A 15,807-nucleotide genomic window follows, 5' to 3' on the forward strand; every position below is an offset into this window, starting at 1 on the left:
CGGTTTGTCGTTTGACACACTCATTTAGTGTCATTATGCTCTAAAGGTGTTAGTCAGCAGGCGCTGTCTCACGTTATTAGTTGCGCGTGTGATACACACATACACACACACACACACACACACACATACGGAAGTGATTGTTGTCCTTGAACATCACACACACACACGCTCCTATTTTCCTACTCTACGCTAAGTTGCGCTAACGCTCCGCTGATGTAAAAATCAATGCAGGGGTCATCAGGTTTCCCTTGTCGGTGCACCCCACCCCCCCACTCTTCCCCTTCCAGCATGCAATTTAATCATGGCGCTTTAAAGGCGGCGTTTAAGCCTCGGCAAGCCATTGTTTGGTCAATAAGGTCGCTTTTAGCAACATCTTAAAAGCATAGACAGGGTGAACATACACGGGTCCAAGTTACTTAAGGAGGGAGGGGCATGATCATTGGATTTCTGCAAGGACCAATAGAGGAGAGATGGCAACAAGAGAAGAAAATATTATTTTTTACAATGTGTTTACTTTGTTTGTCTCTTTGTTGCGGATTGGGACAGTGCAGAAATAAACCACTGGGGTATCTAATTAGCACCGTTACATTTTCCAATTAAGTTTTTACTTCTTATCGCAGGCCGCACCGTGAACGAGTGGTTAGCATGTAGGCCACATAGTCAGAAGATCGCGTGAAAATTATAAAAATAATAAATTCGCACCTGGCAAACAGGTGGAGTGAGTCGGGTCTGCCGGTTCAGCCTGATGATGGCGAGCAACTCGTTTACTCGAGAACTTGTTTTGTGTATGTGAGCGTGTGTGATGGAATTTGAGGAGGCCTACTTTCCGTCAGGCTGGTTTACACACCTCTGTTGGGACTGCTAGTAAGCTACAAATGTCCTCCTAAGCCCCTCTGGTTGATGTTTACTGTCTATTTGTGGTGGTGGTCGGTTGCATGCGAGTTTGAACAGTGTGAATGATGACTGGTATTTTTATTTTTGCTTGTTTGTAGCTGAAACTGCGCCAGCTTGCCGCTTTTGTCTTATCTACGTACTTGTGCTTAGCACATTGGCCACACAGGCAGGAGATCTGGGTTTGAATCCCCAATTGGGCATTTTCTCCCCATGCATATGTCAGTTTTCATATGCATTACCGTAATTGGCGACTCAAAATTGTCCATAGGTATGAATGTGAGTGTTACTGATTGGTTGTCTATATCTGCCCTGTGATTGGCTGGTGACCAGTCCCTGCTTTGCCTCGCCTCTTGCCCGAAGTTGGCTGGGATAGGCTCCAGCATACCCGCGATTATGCCTTTTTGCTGTATTTTTTTGTTTGCTTTATTTCTACAATGGGATATGATGCATTTAAATTAAAAAAAGCGCTATCTTCTTAGCACAATTGCTAGTCACCGCAATCCCATTAGAATGTGTTTATGAGCAAGTGTGAACAGGTTGTACCAAATTGAGTCTTTGGTGGTCCAATTTATTTGTGGCTGGCCACTACAAATAAACACCAAACATGCACTGTCGGTATGACCCCGCCCCCCACCCCTGACCTGTAAATCATTCATTCATTCATTTTCTACCACTTTTTCCTCACCTTGGACTGGTCGCAAGCCAATCACAGGGCACATATAGACAAACAACCATTCACACTCACATTCATACCTATGGACAATTTGGAGTCGCTAATTAACCTAGCATGTTTTTGGAATGTGGGAGGAAACCGGAGTACCCGGAAAAAACCCACACATGCACGGGGAGAACATGCAAACTCCACACAGAGATGGCAGAGGGTGGAATTGAACCCTGGTCTCCTAGCTGTGAGGTCTGCACCCTAACCACTAGACAGCCGTGCCCCCACCTGTAAATCACATTTAAAATAAAAAACTAATTCCTCCACATTCTTTAGCTTGTGTAGACATGTCTTTTTAGGCCAACAGGAACACGTAGGAGGTGTCCACATGCACAGCACCCCCCCTCCCCCCAATCCTCACAACACACCTCACAGAACATTACCTGAGGCTAAACCTGCCTTTAACTTCATTTGAACTTCATTGTTTTTTAATCAAGATGGCTGTTTGTGTAAATACCAAAAGTTGCCAGCTCGGACACAAATAGTGGCTAAAATGCGGATAAATGTAAAGGAAAAAAAAGCCCTCACGTCCTTTACTGTATGTGAGTGATGTCATCAAGTGTAGGTTTGTTGACGCTGCCTGTTATTGGTGTCACTATGGCAACCGCAACTTGGGGATTAGCCGAACTGGCTGCAATCAAGTCCTGCATGCGGATCAAATGTTGCGTGTAATACGGAGATGTGCTGCACGATTTGTCTTGTGCAGCAGCGTCCTTTTTTGGGGTGGAAGATTGTGATGGCCCCGAGGCCGTACTTTCGGAATTTGACCAAAATTGTGACAGGATTAACTGTACGGCGGTTTTGCTTTTTCTTTAGGTTTTTGTTGCCAATTGAATAGCCCTGTTCTATCGGGTTTCACTGTACATCAGCAGTGCGAATGTTGTGTTTGTGTACACTCGTCCAACTCGTCTCCCTACTCTGTAAAAGCAGTTTAATGGTAGATTCATGTCACTCCTAACGAACGCTGGACACCTGTATGTGCATGTGTGTGTTTTATATGTTGGGGGGGATTCGGTGACCCCCATGACAGCTCTCGTTTTAAAGCCCTCTTTTAAATTTCACAGTTTTCCTATGTTTCCTTGTGTCACATTCATAAGCGTGTGTGTGCGCGCGTGCGCAAGATGTGCCTCTCGCATGTCTAAACACAGGCCCCCTGACTAATAACAGCCTGGCATACGCACCCAATTTCCCCAGTGGTGCAAGACGCCAAGTGACCCCTGCGTGACCTTGCAGCCGTGCTTATTTGTTAAATGTGTTTTGCACACTCTTGCTTCAATACAAGTGCGGACAAGTGCGTGTATTTATATCTCGCACAGTGCTGCAGGTAATGTAGCACACCTTCTACCCCGCCCCCCCCAACTCATTTTACCACAATCTTGATGAACAGCATTTCTATACTTTAAAGCAGAGCTGTCCAATGTGCGTCCCGCAGGCTGTTTTGACTCCTAACTCTAACTGTTAATAACTTATATTTCTTTCCGTAAAAGTTACTGTGACTTTGCACGTGTGTGGGCGAGGCGTTAATTGCAGCTGAGGAGCAAACAATCGATGTTGGCTGTGCACTGACAACCTGATGATAAGCTCCACCACGTCCTCCGCCTTCTCTGTGGCGCTCTTAAATCACCTTGATTGGCAGCCAGCAACGCTGCGTGGTTAGCAGAGTTATTTGCAGCCCTTTGCTAAGATTTGAATATGCATCACACACATCACTGTTGGCGGGCACCAAAATAGGCTAAGACCTGCTCAGTGTGCACACGTGTGTGTGTGTGTGTGTTTTTACCATGAATTTAAATCAACCAGCTAGCAGAGTAACCTTTTGTATATCCAATCTGCATCTTTCCACTGCTCGTTATTAAATTACCTCCTAATTGGTCACACGCTGAAGGCAGCTGATGAAAAAGACAATTTCTTGCTTTTAATTGGCCATTTCACGTGCGCTGTGTGTACACCTGTGTGTGTGTGTGTGTATAGTGTCTCACTGTCTGGTGTGTGTTGGTTGTAATGAGAATAGGACATTGGCAATCTCAATCAGTTCCACTCTTTACCGACCAGTCTGGAGGATGGATGCAGACATGAGCAATCACTGGAGCAACCATAGGAAATAATGTAAATGCAAATAATCTGTTCCGGGGTCAATATGTGACCATCATAAAACATTTCACTGTCCAGGTAAATGTTTTAGGTAACATTTGGCCATACAAGTGTAACAATAAGTTAAACAGTGGAATGAAACTAAGATGACGATGATACATTGGTAATTCTGTAAAAGTGTAAAAAGAAGTTACCCAGAGTAAAGACCCTGTACTCACTCATTCATGGACAATACAACCTTTTCAGTTCTGATCCGAATATACAATTATCAGCACAAATCATTTATACTTTTAGTACTTATTTTGTATTGTGGAATGTTCCAAAAGGCTTGATCAATTAGTGGCAGTTAAGCATAATATAGCGAGGTACCCAACTTTATTCACTACTGACAGTGTCTGGTCTTTGATAAATAATGACTTATTTCCCGTGGGAGTTTCCCTTGTGATGCTGCTTCAAATGTGAGATGAGTTTGTATGTATAGTATTAAACTTCCTCAGTTCGGTGCCATCACAGGAAACTTGTGCATACCAAGTTTTGTACTGTCAGACTTTAACCAAAAATGCACACCGGCAATATCACTTTGACTCTTTGCTACTTTGTTAGCATGTTAGCACATGCTGTTGTGATTACGTGGGCTCTTTCCGGCGGCTGCTAGATAGTCTGGAATTGCACAATAACTAACTTATTATTAACACACTTTTATGTAGTTAACCCTTATCTTGTGCTGGCGTCTCATTTGATGACGGTTAGTTTGTGTGTGTATTGTTCCTAAATTGGAAAGGCATTCAAAGGTTGAGGTTCCACTGTAGTCTGGAGGACGTCGTGGTCTTGTATGTTGTGGTCCAACACATGGACGGCATGTGTGCTGTTGCTCCCACAGTAAGCTGCTTTTTTTTTTTTTTTTTAATTCGGGGTCACCATCCATCTTGTCCCCTCTCTCTCTCTCTGTGTTTTGGTCCCAAATGGACGCATCGGTGTGGTGCGTCTTGCCAAAATAGCGCAGCTATTGTTGCGCACTTCATTGTGTTGCCAAGGGCGGCAAGGGAGTGTAGCAGCTGTAAACGTTGGCCCTATGGCACCCGGGGGTCGTGCTAAGGTGAAGTCTCACTCCCTATCCAAAAAAAGAAGGCTGCGGTCTCTCCTCTCCCTCACCTCTCTTCTCACACTGCTTCTCAGCTTATTAACGGTCACAGCAAGAGTGTCTGCTTTGCTGTTTTTCCCCTCTCACTCCTCCTCCTCCTCTTTTTTTGCCATTCTGCCGCTCCATTCCCCCGGCTGCTATTATGAGAGGCATTTTATCCTTTGTTCCAGGCCCCATGGTGCATCTGGCCTCAGATACGGGCACGTCAGGGACAGGAAACTGGCGAGAGGTTGTTGCAGGGGAGGTTGGGGGGTGAGTTTATCCAGTGTGGTGGACCAGAGAGAGGCCCGGCATGATAAGAAGTGATAAAACAAGGCCAAGGAAACACATACATGAAGGAAAATAGTAGGCGTAATGCTTCACTCTTAAAAAGCAGCACTTTTTCTATGCAGTTTTGTATGTAGTAGTTCCACTGACCACACTGTAAAGCTGTAAAGTACTGGCTTGACTTTCTAAGAAATCCACATCCTTGCATTTGCATCAGCATCTGCACGGAATAAAAAAAGAAATATATATAAAAAAAAATATATAGGATAGGCAGTGGGGGGGGTGTGACAATAAGAGGTCAACAGTTAGCCGGAGCTGGCCCCGAGTTGACCTCCTATAAAGGGCCCACAGAGGAGAGGAGTTAGTGGAATGCTCCTCGACACTCCTTCCCTCCTGCACTCCCATATCTCCCCCAGCAAAACAGGCCTGCAAAAGGAGGGGGGGGGGGTGATAAAACTCCAGACGTTCTCTCATTTGATGGTGTTCTGCCATGTCAGTGCATTCTCGCATTCCTCTTTCGCTCCCTTTGCCCTCCACTCCTTTCCAAAAAAATCCATCATTTTAGTGTAAAAAAAAAGCACCCATTTTTAATTTTGCTCCGTCACTGGTGCGCGTCATTTATTACAAGACTAACTTTCTCCTTCCCTTCTTCCATAGTGGAGAAGTTAAGCAATAAGTGCATAAAATGAGCCTTTCCATGACATAAAACAAGTGCGATGCATTCAAGTCATGAGGGGTCAAACACATTCACAGGCAAGTGTCCTTTTGTTTTCCTCCTTTCCTCCTCAGCTCCACGTCCTCCTCCTCCTCTTCCTCCTCCTCCTCCCTCTGACCCCTTAAACGCTCCTTTTCTAAAGGAGGTGCAGCGGCTATAGGACTTTTGTTTCCTTCAGTGGGGCTAATACTCCCCCTTTTTAGAGATGAAATACAAGAGTGCGGCAAGGGCAACAGCAGGAACACATAAATCACGTCACAAAATCCCCAAGAGCCCTCTCTCCTCAGGGTCATCACAGGTCAAAGGGTCACTTCACAAGGGGTCGAGCCCAGCCAGGCAAGAGTGGGTCACCGTGTGTGTGTGTGTGTGTGTGTGAATGTGGGCGATTCAAATATGTGTGTGCTTTAATTATACATTTAGTATATTTTCACAGTTATGTCAACAGTTAAAATAGTTGAGGTCTATCTAGTGCCACCTACTGACCATGGTATAACGTAAAATGTGTTGTTATTTTTTTGACACTGTTTTCATGAATGCGATTACATGTAATAGCAATGTACTTTTCAAGGTCGCCATCGCCGTACTAACTTGATTTCATCTCGTTCTGTCTCTTCCAGGTTCATCAACGCCAGGAGGAGAATAGTCCAGCCTATGATTGACCAGTCAAACCGTGCAGGTCAGTCTGATATTTAACGTATCAAGCGCTCTGCAGTACTGAAGACAAAGAAGACATTTTGTTTCAACTCCTCCTCCCCTCTGTTTCTTTTTTCGGGTGACCGTTGTTTGGCTTTTTGGCTCCAGACCTGTTTTTACCCCCCCTTCCTCCCCTGCCAGCCTGTCCCCATTTGTGGCTTTTTTAGGGAGCTAGGGTTAGGGAGCCCCCCACCCACTGGTGCACAGCTAGGTTTGGACTGCTGTAAACTTTATTACCTGTAATAGGGGTCATAGGTCGGGGTGGTATTAGGGGCGCAGTAAAGTTCAAAGGCATTCGGAGGGCCTGAGCGCTTGCTTTTGCTTGAGTGACCCCCGAGCGGCCTAAATGGAAGCTAAGTGGATTTCTATGAGGGCGCAACAATTGTGGCAAATGCTATCGGGTTTCACTTATTGCCCGTGCGCTTGCGTCCGCGCATACCAATTTACGACACAACGGCACTTTATCCCGGGCTTTGTGTTCTGTGGCCAGGTGTTTACATTACATAGTACATAGCAGCATTGTGCTAGCTAGCAGGCTATCCTCCCGGTGAGGGTGGGATAGCCTGATAACCAGCAAGCAGTACAATGATAACGGAAAAATGGTACCCGCGGCCGTAACAATTCGGAAATCAATCTAAACGTTGAAAAAGACACTTCTAAAGTCAGACAGATTGCGTGTTCTCCCCGTGCATGCGTGGGTTTTCTCCGGGTATTCCGGTTTCCTCCCAAATTCCAAAAACATACAGGCTTGTTATAAAAAACGAGTTTAACAAGGAAACTAAAAAACCGCAGCCGTTTTTTTAAACTGTAATTTTACAAGAATAAAGTCTAAATATACAAGCCGTACAGTGGTTGGCATATTGGCCACACATACAGGAGACAGGGAGACCTGGGTTTGAATCTCATGTGTGTGTGTGGGTGGGTTTTCTCTGGGTACTCCGGTTTCCTCCCACATTCCAAAAACATGCTAGGTTAATTGGCGACTCCAAATTGTTCATAGGTATGAATGTGAGTGTGAATGGTTGTTTGTCTATATGTGCCCTGTGATTGGCCCTGCCTCTCGCCCGATGACAGCTAGGATAGGCTCTAGCAACCATGCGACCCTCGTGAGGATAAGCGGTAGAAAATGAATGAATGAATAGTCTGACAAAATCTCAAAGCACTCCTCACAACGACGAGCCTCTACACTCCTTAACTTGACTTTTTCTTTGGCTTTTCTGTGCCCACATAGTTTATATAGTAAATAACTCTTAATGATGGTCACAGTTTGACCCTGGAACAGTTCATTATTGATCCCCTAAAACATTGACAATGAGGTCAATGGAATATAATGGACAATTTATATTTCAGTGTTTGTCTTCATTATACTGGCAAGTCAGCACACTTTTCTTGCAAGAAGAGATGTTTTTCTTGTATATATTCTCCTAAGCTGACTATTAATATTGAGCTTTGAGCTTTATGAGCATTTAGGATTGAGCCAGAGCACTGTATTTAAAGACAAGATTACACTTTGACTAATAACGGTGCACACAGTGTATGCATGTAACCGCCGTCTTTCAAAGGAGAGTCCTTGAGAGAGTGTAGTGACCTAGGGTAGTGTATGAGGGGCTCTGCAGGGTTAGACCTCATTAAGCATTAAAGTCTACCAGGAGCTTACCGTGCGTAGCAGACATGGAGCAGAAAGGCGGTTGAAAGACAACCTGTGCGTGCAGCGGCCAACAGACGATCCCGCTTCGGCCACTGAGCCTTAATTAAAAGCACTAATTGACCACTCTGTGCCCCCCCGCCCTTGCCTCTGTCTCCCCTCTCCACAGTAAGTCAAGGAGCTCCCTATAACCCAGATGGCCAGCCCATGGGGGGCTTCGTCATGGACGGCCAGCAGCACATGGGAATCAGACCACCTGGTAAGGCTTTTTCTCCGCGTCGCCATCTTTCCTCGCTGGTTGTGGTCTTCCTCCTTATCAAGTCACTTGACTTCACATTCCCATCATGCACCGCCCCCGCACTAGCATCAACATTTCACCGTGCCCCCTCCCGACAAAAACAGGTGTCAACAATCACAGATTCGACCCTCCCACTCAACATGTACTCCTCCTCTTCCTCTATCTGAAGATTCCACCCCTGCACCCTCCCATGAATTAGTAGGCCCCTCCAGACCTGAGAACATTTTCATGTACAGTCTCCTTAAGCCACATCTCCACATTGTATTGGAGAATGCCCTGTGGAATTCATTGTGGTGGTCTACAAAGATCCCATATAAAGGTTTTATGTTTTGCATTGCATTGATATTTATATTGTGTGTCTTCCTCCAGGACCAATGGGCGGCATGGGTATGAACATGGGCATGGAAGGTCAATGGCACTACATGTAGCCCCGCCCCCGCCCACTGGGGCCGACCAATCACAACACAGAGGCGAACGTAAGTACTTTTTTGTATGTTTAATGCTATTGTTGTTACAGCACCGCTTTGTGATGAAGGTAGCTTTATCAAGGAAAGGATAAACTATTTGTCACTGGGTAAAGACGGCATAGGGGGTCATGGACGGGTAGTAAGGGAAAGGGGGGGTCGGGGGTGTACCGTATCGCCATGGCAACAAAGTATAGAACCATAAACAGTCATGGTCAGAGGTAAAGTGTCATGAATTAATGCGTTCAATGAGTCTCATTGAAGCACACATTGGTCATAGTACATTAAAAACAACCCCCCCCCCACCCCATCCCCTTTTTCACAGTAGGTCAATTTTTCTTTTAAAATCTCACCTCTCCCTCTCTCTCTCTTTCTTTTGCCCTGGGGGCCCAAATAACTCCCACATAATTCTTGGATGTATACAAGCCTGGCGTGGTAACAGTGTCGTATTGACGGCCACTCGGGGTTTGTGTTTGGAAGCGTATGCGCCGTCTGTGTGGGCACATACTGTATGTATGTATATGTCTGCAAGTGTGTGTGTGTGTGTGTATGGTAATAGGATTACTCCTGGCACAGGGAGGGGACGCAAACCAGTGCAAAATGGAGGAGGTAGCCAGCAGGGTATGCAGCTTAGCTGGGCCTAATTGACTAGATCCAAATTAAATATGCCATCAGCGGAGGTGTGACCAATGGATTTGACTTATTCAGTTTACCAAAATAGAGACCATTAACCCTCCACAGAGTGTGTCTCCATAAAAAAAAATAAAATAAAATAAAACTTACCACCCCTTGTTTCTAGTGGCTAATGTCCACCAGCACAACAAAGACGGAAAATGTCCAAACCAATGTCATCGTTAGTCGAGGAGACGTAGCTACAGAAACACTAAGTGTGTGTGTTTATGTGTGTGTGTGTGTGTGTGTGTGTGTGTAAACACGAGGGCTGGCTGTCCGTGTCCAAGCCGCCTCCTTCCAGCAGCTGCTCGTCTTCCCAGCAGACCCCGCTTTAAACAGCCTCAATTTGCCTGCTGAATCCCGTAATTGGGCCACCAGAGGAATCCTCCGCGAGACGAACGAAGATGAGGAGGCAGTCGAGGAAGAAAGACTGTGAAGGGAGGGAGGAAAGGAGGGAGGGAGGCGGGCGAGCGAGCGAGAGTGGAGTAAATGACAAGGAGGAGGGGCAGAGATTGGGAAGGATGGAATGGACCAAGGGAGGAAAGAAAGAGGGGTGGAGACTTTCCTTACAGCTTCATCAGCTAGCTTTTAGCCGTCACTCTGTCTTTCTAGGTCAATGAGAGGATGAAAGTAATGGCTGATATTCTTTTGTGACCAATTGCATTAATAGGTTATGATGATAGAAACGGTGTGGGGGGGCTTATTTGATTAAGACAGCACTGGGTCATTATATTTTATCAACATTTTCCATTAGCATGGCTGAGCTTTTTTTTACCGTTGGGCCACAAGGAGTTCTTCTCCTCCTTCTTCTTAATATGAAGCAGTCACATTGCAACATTAGTTAAAGCGAAAGCCAATTAGTGCTGCTTAGCGACCGGCGTTATTGCACCGCTTACATCCCCTTGCGAAACAATACACCTGTCAGCAGAGATGAAGTCCGCCAAGTCGAGCAGAAGCGATCCTTTGAAAAGCCACAGAAATGACTCTCATGTGACCTTTGGCCCTGTTTCCCCTCTCCCCTTTTGCGTGAAATTAGCCACGGGTGCTCGCCCAAAGCTGTACTTTTTTTTTTTTTTTACTTCAAAGCGACATTGGACGAATTAACGATGGCGCACAGCCTACAGTCGTGTGAAGAAACAAAAAAGCAATAGTGTGAAAATTGGTCAAAATGTGCACCTCAACTGTGCTGTTTGTTACTTTTCTGATAAATTCACCACATGGTGGCACTGTTGTTAAACCCTAAAGTTCAATTAACTTGCAATTTCTCACACCCGTTACAAAACATTTTAGGGTGTTTTGCCAAATCACCAGAAAATTTGGTACACACCAAAATGGGACAGTCAAGTACATGCACGTAAAAGTTGAAAAACATGGCCGCCATCAAGCAAAACGCTGTGCAGGGGTTAAGACAGGACCGAGCAACTTATTGTCCATACGTCATTCAAGCACATCCACATATGCTAGCATGACATGAATGTATTTGGAATATTTGGGATTGATTTTCCCGGCCATTCCCAGATAGCTCCTCTTGGAACGCTTGAGTGAACGTCGCCTGTAACGGCCCCTGATCTCGGCTGGAGAGCCTTTGTCCCACAATTCATTGCTCCAATCATTAAGCGCAAATTTAACCCTCAACTGAGGGGTCAAAATGCCCCCAACACACACACACACACACACACACACACACCATTCCTGTTGGATAAACTTTTACTACGAACAAACGCAGCACCTCATATTCTCCCTGCAAATGTTGACATGTCCCCACAGGAATACCCCCCCCCCCATCCCCCGAGCATGAGAGCGGGAACTCGATGTATTGATTGGCTTATTAGTGGTAAACCTTATTAGCAATGTGCACCCCGTCAAGACCTTTATTGGGACTGGATTGACTCCTGTCGTCAGGTTGTACTCATTATAGGCCTCATGCAAAACCAAAGTATGGATTTAACATTTTACGATAAATTTGACTTTCAGTGCTGACGATATCAACATTTAATAATGATTGCTTCCTAATTAATGAATGAGCCCTTAAACACCAATTTCAGGATCCGGTCTTTTTTTTTTTTTGTCCGACTGCTCTAAATTTGGGAATCAAACCTAAAGAGAACTCCAGGGTGGTTTATTTTCTCAAGAGAATTACGTTTGTAATTGTTTTTTGTAACTGGACTGGACTGGACTGGTCAACCAGCCAATAGCAGGGCACAAAAATACAATTAATAACAATGATTGACCAAAATATGAGGGGACGTTGAGACAGAGCATCATTTGGAGGGATTGGTTGAATTGGCGCCAGACAAAATCCACAAGGATATGTTTTGTATGACTGTATATGGTACTGTATATGGTACTGTATATGGTACTGTATATGGTACTGTACATGGTACTGTATTGCATTGACACCTCACCACACCACACAAGCTATCTTCACTTAAGGATTGCAGATGATAATAAAAATTCCCCAATAAGTGCCCCCCTCCCTGTGTAAGACTTTCAACAACACTATCAGTGGCCTCTTTGATTTTGCCGACAAAGGCCTTCGGTGCTCAAGCAGAAACGAATGGCCGCTACCGTGGTTAGCTTGGCGACCAAACAGTTGTACCGCTAATATACAATGTAATATTTCCACAATGCAACAGATTACGTGGAATGTGTGTGTGTGTGTGTGTGTTTGGTGGCTAAGCCGTCTCCTACTGTTAAAGTAGCATTAGCAAGGGTGCAGGATTAACACAGTAAACAAATAAACCCCCTCCATCGCTCTTAAACGCCCCCGCCTGGTGAAGGGCAGGCGGCACTTGCTGTTCTGACCCAGATTAGCCCTGTTTGTGCTAACCCCCACACGTTTGCTGGTGTGAACACATGCATTCATGTTGCTTCAGTCACCTTTCCGTTCTACATTGCTATTTTTGACCACATGCATTGGCTCTCGTTAGTCCTCGGAACGCTGTCTCATACAGGATCTTTGATAAGTGTTTTTGCGATCAAAAACAGCAACACTCGTCTGTCCTTTGTAGAGGATCTTTGAGCAACAGTTTTACAGTAGATTCCTCTGCATAGCAGCACGCTCCTGTCATATAGAGGCTCTTTGACTAGCATTTTTGCAGTATATTCGTAATATGAATAGGCACCTGTTCTATAGAGGATCTTTGACTAGTATTTTTGGCAATAGAGTGCCAAAAAAAAGCAAAACACCACATGTCATATAGAAGATCACATGAGGGCCTTTAAAAAGGCAGAGCATTCGACAATCTTTGACTGGAATGTTTGTGATTGATTTCTAAAAAAAAAACTGCAGAGAACTCCTGTTAGAATTTCTGCACTAGATTCTTAAAAATGGCAGAGCACTCCTGTCATATAGAAAATCTTTGACTAGAATTTTTGTGGTCTTTTGAGGTCTTAAAAACAGAACAGCTCTCTTGTCATATTCAGGATCTTTGACTAACATTTTTTCAGTAAGTCCCAAAAACAAAGAACACTCTTGTCATCATGTAGAGGATCTTTGACTAGACGTTTTGTGGTCCTAAAAACAGAACAGCTCTCTTGTCATATAGAGGATCTTTGACTAACATTTTTTCAATAAGACCCAAAAAACGTCAGAACACTCTTGTCATCATGTAGAGGAACTTGGACTAGAATTTTTGCGGGTTTGTCTTAAAAACAGAACAGTTCTCTTGACATATATACAGGATCTTTGACTAACATTTTTTTCAGTAAGTCCCCAAAACATCAGAACACTTGTCATCACTTGTCAGAGGATCTTTGACCAGACCTTTTGCGGTCCTAAAAACAGCACAGCTCTTGTCATACAGAGGATCTTTGACTAGAATTTTTGTTGTAGGTCCCAAAAACAGCACAATGATCCTGGTGTCATGTCAAGCACTTCTTTCTTGAATCTTTAAGGAATTTTGTCCCAGCTACTGTTGTTGTGAACACAAATAAAGTTGAGTTGAATGCATCCAAAGCTCATTTGAGGTGATCATCTACAGTCTACAGTATGACTGTATCTATGATGTGTGTTTGCCTTAAAAGTGTTTTTATAAGCGATTGTCTGTCTGTCAGTAAAGTTGACTGTAGTTTGTCATTTGTGTCGTCAGGACCGCGGGGCACAGCAGGAGGTCACCTGTCACACAGAGGCCTACGGATTTACGAGGGAGACCAGATTCACTGACTTCCCCATAACATCAACAACAGCATCTTACTTCCTTCCCGTGCACTTCCAAGGCCCTTGGACTTTACAATTTGTCTGCTCTTCAAAGATGAACCAAACCAACGTGCCCTTTCCCGCTCCTTGCTTGTTCTTTGGTGACCCCACACCCCCTCACCGCCGCCCGTCGCAAGGACCGGTCCTTTCATTCTGATTGTGACAGAGACACACCTGTGCACCCTTTTGGCTCCGCCCACTGAGGTGTTCCGGCCTCTTTCAGGGCAACACAAACAACAGAGACTTCCTGTTGACGAGCGCTGCGCTCTTTGGGAGGAGAAGCCAATGTCTGTAAACCTGACAGGACACTGACAAACCAAAAAGAGTGCCCAGTTGAAAAAAGAAAATCAAGAAAATACGGCGAGGAAAGACTTTCAAAAATATAAAAAACTATATCAAGCCCATTTTTTGGGAGGTGGGAGGAGAAAGTGAGAGAAAATATACTGTAAAGTGTTGTAAAATGATGCTGGACTCTCACAAGAACTGGGAATTTAAGTATTGTAAATGCTATTGTATTGTTCTGCATATTATGTTGTTTCTAATAGATTTTTTTAAAAAAGGCTCTTTGCTCCTTTTTTCTGCTCCCTTACTACAAACGATAAACATATCTGTGTGAGTGTGTGTGTGTGTGTGTGTGGAAATATGACTTCTTTCTATTTGATATTAAATAACAAATACTCTAATCCTTGCTGCTGCATGGATCTATTGACTAATCATTGCATGCACATGATTGACAAACCCTGCAAGAAGGCGGGACTCCAACAGAAACAAGCCACAGGTAAGACAAACAGTATACATGCTGACTAACATTTTTTAAATCTGGAATGTACCATTCCGCTTAACTTCCGCCATCCTATCGTGTTAGGTTTTACTGTTCATCCAATCATTGGGCAGTCAACATGCCGGTCATTCATCGCAGCAGCAAGGAAGCAGTTTATATGCATCTTGAGCACCTGGTAGGTCATTTTTTATATCCAAAAAATTATTTTCTTACAATAAATTAGCAGTACTGAGGAAACAGTTGAACTATAAAAGACATCTAGACCCTGCAACGTTAAAATGCAGACTTATTAGAGGGAGCTACAACTGAACACACTTGACATTTATACTACACTTCTTTTTTATTTACTTATAAAAGTCCTAAACAGATGTGCTTTTACTTTGAAGGGTCGATAAATAAAAGCATTCAAATTACAATCGTCCATACCTTTATTAAAGTGTATTTAAATACAATTAGATTCAGCCATGATGACATCTACCTACAGTGTTAGTCTTTATGTACAGACGCTTTTATTCTTAAAGGAACACGCACATGATGATTTTCTTCCAAGAATTATTTCATCACAATATGCAGGATTTAACGTACAGGTAAGTCCTCGCCCTTTTACCGAGGCGCTGTTTTTAATTTTCAATTTTTTTAACGAAACCGGACAAAAAGGGGGCGGTGCTTCTGACACCTCCGAGCCGAGGCTGAGGACTCCTGAGGCGGCCTGAAGGAATCCGAGGAGACGGAGGAGGCAAAGCCCGTCTTTGACTGCCCTCTTTAGGGGAGGCCTGATAACTGACGACCGGGGGAAAGACCTCGGCGAAACTATTTTTTCGAGAGGGGGGGGGGGGGGGGCGTTTTGACGGGACGCTATTGTAATAAATGTTTAAAATTCTTTTATTCTTTTCTTTTTTTGAGTGATGATTTATAATAACGAATAGACGCAAGGACGAGATGTTGCGAATACAAACGAGAAAATGATTTTAATCAGCTTACCGAGTGATTTTGTTGTCTTCAAATGTAATATTTACTTTAGATTTTCTTACTTCTATCAAGTCGCGGTTTTAAAACTAATTTTTAACTTTAGCACTTTACAAATAGTGCCGATTTTATATATGAAATTAACATCCACTGAACTTTACTTTCCTCCAATATCAACACACTTATTATGACGATGTAAAAATGGATTCAAGTCTCTCTATTTGTCTCACGTCCGTTATATATATTTATACATCGCTTCAA

General features: G+C 44.0%; 1 protein-coding gene across 1 annotated transcript in view; it reads left to right on the plus strand.

Annotated features, from left to right (window-relative positions):
• meis1b (Meis homeobox 1 b) overlaps positions 1–14,361 on the plus strand; it is a 75,921-nt gene extending 61,560 nt beyond the window's left edge. Inside the window, exons 10-13 of the mRNA XM_058058036.2 lie at positions 6,447–6,505; positions 8,337–8,426; positions 8,835–8,941; positions 13,693–14,361. Coding sequence (XP_057914019.1) covers positions 6,447–6,505; positions 8,337–8,426; positions 8,835–8,893 — 208 coding nt within the window. The 3' untranslated portion in view covers positions 8,894–8,941; positions 13,693–14,361. The remainder of the gene's footprint in view (positions 1–6,446; positions 6,506–8,336; positions 8,427–8,834; positions 8,942–13,692) is intronic.
• Positions 14,362–15,807: the final 1,446 nt, after the last annotated feature.

Source organism: Doryrhamphus excisus, linkage group LG20, assembly GCF_037039965.1.
Source record: "Doryrhamphus excisus strain RoL-2023G ecotype Guam linkage group LG20, RoL_Dexc_Guam_v1.1, whole genome shotgun sequence".
Lineage (NCBI taxonomy): Eukaryota > Metazoa > Chordata > Actinopteri > Syngnathiformes > Syngnathidae > Doryrhamphus > Doryrhamphus excisus.